We start from the raw sequence: 7,349 nt of genomic DNA, 5'->3' as shown, positions 1-7,349 counted from the left end.
GGTAAAGGATTGCGGCAAAGCGCCATGCTTCAGCTGTCACATCCGTCATAGATGCATTCGTGTCGATCTGATAACCCTCTGATTGAGATCGTACCCATTCAATCACAGGCCCGCACCTTGCAGCCTCCCTACCCTCCGACTCAGAGCTCCATTGCCTCATTTCGAGCAGCTCTCTGTACAGATAATGTGCCGTCATTGGTACGATGGGCCTCTCTGGCTCCTGTTGCAGCCGTGCTGCGCAATACGTTATCTGGCTGAGGACGTGAAGAAATTTCTTGGAAAATCCACAGCCAGCATGAATTTTGTACATCTCTTTATCCGTACCATGGAGCAGCCAATCGAATCGAGAAGCCTCTTGCCGGGCATTGAACCTGTGTGGAGGGGCCAATGGAGACATGGGTTGGGCCAAGATGACTGCTCGGCCAACAATGATGGACTGCGAGATTCGCAACGACGATGATTGCATGTTTGACAACTTCCAAAATCTCGACCCATGATCGGTTGCCTGAAGGAACTTCTCTCCTTGGCGGAAGCCTTGAAGCCAACGAGGAGAAGATGGATTCTTCAGGCGGCGTTCTGTCAAGATAATCTATCGCAAAGTCAGAAAGCAGCTTTGAGACAGAGGATGCAGGGTCATGCATAGACTAAGCAAGCGAATCCACACGGTTCCAACATACATCCTGCATAGAGAGTATGGCGAACAGGGGAGCAGCCGATCGAATCAAGTAGCCTCTTGCTGGGCATTGAACCTGTGTGGAGGGGATATGGAGACATGGGTTGGGCCAAGATGACTGCTCGGCCAACAATGATGGACTGCGAGATTCGCAACGACGATGATTGCATGTTTGACAACTTCCAAAATCTCGACCCATGATCGGTTGCCTGAAGGAACTTCTCTCCTTGGCGGAAGCCTTGAAGCCAACGAGGAGAAGATGGATTCTTCAGGCGGCGTTCTGTCAAGATAATCTATCGCAAAGTCAGAAAGCAGCTTTGAGACAGAGGATGCAGGGTCATGCATAGACTAAGCAAGCGAATCCACACGGTTCCAACATACATCCTGCATAGAGAGTATGGCGACGATGGTAATGAATTCATTGGCTTGCGCTTCATTCTGGGCGGTGGTTGAGTCGTTGAGCAGCTGAGAAAGTCGCTGCTCGGCTTCTGAGAACCGCTGATTGACTCTGTCGCGAATGGAATCTAGGGGCAAATAGTCGTAGATATAAATACCAGCTAGACTCTGGATGGCCGATCGGACGCCAGGGCTTTTGTGCATGGGGGCGAAATCCTTTAGCCACGGGTTTGTGTCTTCCAACACACTGCGACCGGGACACCAATTCCGAATATCTAATGATTAGACCGAACATTAAATTCTGCACACCGATACCAGTTCGTTTCGATTTACATACAAAACATCTGAAAGCGTCTGTCAGTATCGTCCATTTTGGCCTCATACCCATAATGGGAAGGCAACAACTTCGGAGCCCCCATAGAAGCAGCTCCAGCGGCAGCATTCGAGGGAACAGGGAACGACGTAACCTCGACTGTTGTGCGAGGCATGGAATTTAGGACTGGGATTCGAGTGAAAATGCCTGATGCGTCAGGTGTGAATTCTATCGAGCCTCCGCTTATCGGGGCCGCTGGGGACGTGTCAATTAGATTCATTGCAGTTGGTGGCGTAAACTCATCACTTGCGTCTGTAGATTCATCGATTTCAATTGCTCTAGTAGTGTCCGATAATGAATGTGTACGCCCTACAGAGCATTGCTTTCCGCGCTTGCCTTTTGGCCAAGAGAACTTGATATATCCGTTCACTTTGCCACCAGTCGGGCGGCTAAAGACCCGTGGCTTGTATAATCTAAATGTGTCGATACAGTCTCGAAAAGGGGTATTGCGACTAGTATTGCCGGTGGCCTTGCTAGTTCGACGAAGTTGGTAGTCGGCACCAGTGCTTATGAAGGCTGATAAGCCATCATGGGCAGCCAGAGGTTGTGGTACAGACGGCGCAGAAGCTGTCTCGAACAGCGACGGACGGAAAGCACAGAGGGGACCGGAAGGCCTCGGAGGGTTGAAGTCAAGCTGTGTCGTCGTAGGTACGGCTGCAGTAGTATGTTAGATCATGGGTGAGCCAATGAAGCATGTCGCTGCCACTCGAGCAGTTGATTTTGGGTCAAAGTGATGGTCAGCGGAATATCCAGAAGCAGGGCATAAATCGCCTCATTAGAATGAGAAAGTTGGAAAGTTTCCTTCCCGGGATAACGTGCGGTGAATGGCCACAATAGGTTGATGACTTACGACCAAGCTCTGGTCAATCACAGAGTACGTGGTGAAAAGAAACACATCCGACACTTGCCGGGGACGTAACAGAATATCCAAGGCTAAAATCGGGACAATGTAGCGAGGGTCGGGCGAGGTCACAAGAGACGGCACCAACCTTGTCCACAACTTGGAGGTAATAAGGCATGAGCTTGTTCGCGGCAGACAAGGACAGGGGTAGCCACGTGGATGCACCCAAGAGTTTTGGCCGACCTTGTGTGTGTGTGTGCCTTATCTCAGGGCCTTGTTCAGTGCTTGACACCAAGTTATGCGCGATGCGATAAAGATGAAATGCTTCATGTATGGAAAGGTGGTCGATTCTTGGCCCATGTAAGTTTCATGCAAGCGAGAAATGGTAGTTCTTATCTGAAATGGAGAATGGTATCGTCCCTGATCTTGGAGGCCCAGGTGATGGCCCGGAGAAGAAATCGCTGATTTCGAAGCTGTGTCCCAAAGTGCCGAGATGTAGAGGAGATGACGGAGGTGTAAAATTTGAAGCGGATGGAAACCCCCATGATGGGTCGAATACGGAGTCTTTTGGACAAGGGTTAGTCCTAAGCTTGCCGTCTGGCGAATCCAACCCTGCCATATCTGGGCCTTTGAAGTATGCAGAACCAGCACGCCCCAGCTCTTGTCGACAAATCGTTGGGACCCTTGATGGGATACAACGTATTGTTCCTGTTGCTGCTGGCAAGGACAATAGTGGGATCACTATTGAAGTTGTCGTCGTGGAGAAGCTTCGGCGACTAAACTGCTTAATGTGCTTTGCGGGGGGCTGTAGTTTGACATGCGACCATAGCATAGGACCGTCACGAGAGAACAATCGGGACCGTGAGCTTCGACTGTTGATAGGTAAAAGGTTGGAAAATCCATCCACGGCGATGATCGGCTGTGGATTTGTGGTACGAGCTGCGGTTTGCCACCTTGCAGCACGTTCCCAGCAACGCCCAGACAGTAGATAACTGACGGAATGCTCAGAGCTATCGCGCGTCCACTTAAGTTTTGATCAACAGGTTGCTGTGAGTTGAGTATCCAAGGAAAAGGGCCCTGGCGTTTTCTTGGGTGTCGCGACGATGTTCAGAATTTCCACCTTATTGACTGGAATAAAATAAACTCTGGCAGAGACAACTTTGAGCGAACTGAGCCAGCTAGGAACACCCTTAAACTCGGCACAACACACCTTGCTCGGCCCAGAAGTTATGCCTTGGGGTATAAAAGCTAGATCTGCAACACAGAGTCAGTTGAGGGCAAAACACAGCTCTGGATCTTAACCTGGCAGAGGTTATGGCAATCATGATATATGCCAAGACTTTGTTGATTCTGCAAATCTGCAGGGGAAAGAAGATGGTGATTTTGATGTGCGCCTGCAATTATGCTTGGGATGTTTGGGTGGAACCTGAGAACAACAATCCAGGCCTCTGGGAGCTTTGAAGGTCCATTGAAGTCTTAATGATTCGTGCTGGCGCAGTAGGGCAGGTAAGGAGGCTGCGAGACAAGGCACTAGCTGTTGGGGAGCCGAGATGGGATCTGGGTTTCGGCGCGGCAAGTGGAGTAACTTCGACGGTGACCTCTAGAACAACAGCGGGCCCGCTCCAGCTGGTGAGTAAAGGATTGCCTGAGTCAAGGAAGAGGGAGATAAATCATTTATGGATGAGATGAAATCAATCACTCACAGCGGGATGTTCAAACTTCGAAGTCAGGAATGTCGATGACAGTTGTGCGGCCGAGTGAATACTCAGTATATATGCCTGGGCGCAAAAATTATGTATGTAGTAGTTTCGGGACCCCCGCAGGCTACTGGGACCAAGGCTCACCATATTCTGCAAGGTATAAGACGATAATTTCCTCTCTGTTTCGGATTGGAACGCTGGATTATTTCGTTTTGCCCGTCAAGAGTCAAAGGTTTTGGCAAAACGTTGTAGAGAAAATAAGGTGTATGACAAAGCGAAGGGAACAGAATGTCCCAACTCGCCTCGCCGGCTGATCTATCCCTGTCGCTACAACTGGGAGGGACAGGGACGGCAATCCCCCCATGCAGCACCGAAATCGGCGGAGAGCTGAAACAGCATATATGCTTGTCAGAATTCCTGGTCGCGACACTACCCCTGGTATACGTGGCGGCCAGAGAGTAAAGACAAACCGACATTCTCACGCATATTGGGTGATCTCGCAACCAAGGGATATAAACATTGATGCATCGCTATGACACCAAATTTGGCGAAGCTCCAGATCGACTCTTCCGAGTACTGGACGATGACTGCTTAAACCATTGGCCACGAAGTCAGGGATGAGCAGTCGAACGCCAAGACTGGTTGCATATAGTTATCCTAGCATAGGGCGAAAAAAACAAAGCAATTCCACCCGCCCGTTCAGAGTCACCCCGTATTTCGTATTTCAATCCTCCTAGCGACCAGTTCCAAATACTGTTTTACGGAAGTTGATCCGAAATCACACACCAGCCAAGGACGGAAACAAGTTCTGGTATATATACCCGTCCAGCCGTCAATGCGACGAAATGTCCGCCACATCAAGGGGTATGGCGAGCAATATTCAAAGCGGCGACTGACGTCTGCTAGTCGTTTCGTACCTCTCAATTCTCTTTACTGATGGGTAGACGAGTTATACTTGCAACGTCTGTCGTGAATACTGGATGACCTGCAACGCGTCGTGGCCAGGATCGTCCCAGTATCACCATAGACATAAGGTCGCAGATGCTGGTGCAAGGAACCATGTATTAAAAATATTTTGACTAGTTAGTTAAGTACCTACGCAGTAGAACTGGTAATTAAGTTTTCCCAGGTGTGTGTAAAGACCAGCAAAATCCCCAAACTTCACCGAAGAGCCCTCTGAGCAACTGCGGGGAAGGGTACGTAGAAGACCCTCATTCTCTACGGACGGGGTCAAATTGCCAAAGGCTGCTGCACTCTCTTTACAGACTTTGCCATAAAATAAATGTAGCTTGCAATTACGCGGAAGTCTACCGACTCTGCGCCACCTTGACCGTACCCCGAGTCATTTTCTTCGGGCCGAAAGCACCATGCACAGCTGGGGCACATCGCCATTGGTGTTTTTCAATTTGACAATGCCTTTCGGCACTTTCGGACAGAGATCCGTTCAACCCGCAATTGATTTATCTGCGTCACACTTTTCATCCCGCCAATATGGATCGTCGTCGACGAGACCCGTCCTGTCAGCATCGCTCGCGTTTGCGCCTAGTTCTGAACGACTCCAACAGCGTTGGCAACACACCACAGTATGCATGTATGACTTTGCGCAGCTTTAGTCGCCCACGTCTAGTGATCTAACAGCCTCTCAACGTCGGATTGGGAGGCTGCAGCTTCATGCATCGTACTGTGGCAGCCAGCACCTCATCGTTTGGGCAGCAGCATTCCAGAGGTAGTTTAGTCTACGAGGATTCCGATCCAAAAAAAAAAAAAAAAAGAACAACCAAATCAGCTACATTTTGAAGATACAGTAGAATTCCCTGTGTGATGCTGTAGGCCATCGTATTTCGCTTGCCCTGGAGTTTTGTGCTTATTCCAGGGTTTTGTGCCTAACCTGGTGGTGAACCCCACTAGGCTCCAACGGGTGTAATGTGACCAAACTCTGACCCAAGTCCTTGCGTCGACTCGACTTATTCCGGATCCGAAGGCTTTTAACTGCCCCCACCTTCGCGATGTTCCATCTTTTTCAACCTCAATTTCTTCGCTCTGTAAGCATGCAATCTACCCAAAAAGAGAGCCAAGTAATCCCAGCGATTCGGGCTAAAAAACAAGACCCAAATATCACTACACAGGTCGCTGCAAGGATGCATAATATAAGCCTCACGACGTTGACGCGTCGATTAAGGAAAAGCATCGCGGCGCAATACCATGCACAATTGTCGGAAACTCACAGATCTTGAGAGTATTAAATACAAAATGTCCTTGACTTGGATTCGCGGTCATTTCCTCCCTAGCTTCGTGGTGTGGAAGATACGGCCAATCGACTGCTGGCAGCCCTCGTGTGGGAATCAACTGGGCCTCAAAGTTTAGAAATGACTACCAGAGGGCTAAATGCGAAGACCCAAACGTGATTTGTGGCTGGCTTCAGCTACAGCATCCTCGATCAAGACTTCTATAACTTAAAGACGGACTTCATGATGGGAATGATCTCATCTCCCATGGTTGCTACAAGCTCAGAATGAGGTGATAAACAAATAGGGAATGGGTTTCTGTAATCCAAGGCATCAATTCTCAGGGCTGGGTTATCCCGCCATTCGTCATAGTTGCGGGCGCAGCATCACCTCACCAATTGGTAAGAAGATAGTACTCTACCACCTAATTGGGTTATCGCCACAACTCATAATGGCTGGACCACAAATGAGAAAGTCGTAGAATGGATCCAGCGCTTTGAAAAACATACTAAAGCACGAAAACGGGGCACAAACGTCTCCTGATCATGGATGGGCATTGTTGACAATGATTGTGGAGTTGACGATGGGAGAAGACCTAACTAAATATACTAACCCAGTATACATTGTACAGTGTGGCTGCGTTCATTGAGTCACTAACATTCCAACAGGCATGAGCGTAATCTCCTTCATAGTGGCCAGCTGTCGACATCGGCCAATCACAGCCGTTACTTATATTCACTGTAAATACATTGTCGCTGGATGGCGCCATCTACCCCAAGTCCGTGGCATGCTGCGCATATTACGACGGTGCTTAGATTCGTCCACCAATGTACAATTCATCTGATTAGATGCTATGAATCTTTCCGCAAACTTTTCATTCCCCTTGGCCACCTGGTCCTCAAAAAGCTCCATAGCATCCTGCATCATCTTCCTGAATTCTGCTATTTGGGTGCATAGCATCCTGCATCGCCTTCCTGAATTCTGCTATTTGGGTGTCCATAGGGACAGTTTCTTGGTCATCAGTGTCATCTTGCTCTGAATCACTCTCTGAAGAGTCGAATTCTAGCTCTGGTTCCAAAGTTTGTGCCTTATTGCTCCCGGTTAAATTTCCAGAATCGAAGTCCATTACTGGCGCACATTC

The 7,349-nt window shown here is 49.0% G+C and overlaps 1 protein-coding gene across 1 annotated transcript; it reads right to left on the bottom strand.

Moving 5' to 3' along the window:
* Positions 1–314: 314 nt before the first annotated feature.
* MAA_09130 (uncharacterized protein) lies at positions 315–1,557 on the bottom strand (the record flags this gene model as incomplete). The annotated part of the gene is made up of 4 exons (XM_007827128.2): positions 315–589; positions 678–966; positions 1,055–1,344; positions 1,407–1,557. The coding sequence occupies 4 exons, from the start codon at positions 1,555–1,557 to the stop codon at positions 315–317; spliced, it is 1,005 nt and encodes a 334-aa protein (XP_007825319.2).
* Positions 1,558–7,349: the final 5,792 nt, after the last annotated feature.

The sequence above is a fragment of the Metarhizium robertsii genome, assembly GCF_000187425.2.
Source record: "Metarhizium robertsii ARSEF 23 chromosome Unknown MAA_Scf_15, whole genome shotgun sequence".
Lineage (NCBI taxonomy): Eukaryota > Fungi > Ascomycota > Sordariomycetes > Hypocreales > Clavicipitaceae > Metarhizium > Metarhizium robertsii.
Note: the sequence above shows the minus strand (reverse complement) of the source record. Positions and strands in the feature narration are given on the sequence as shown.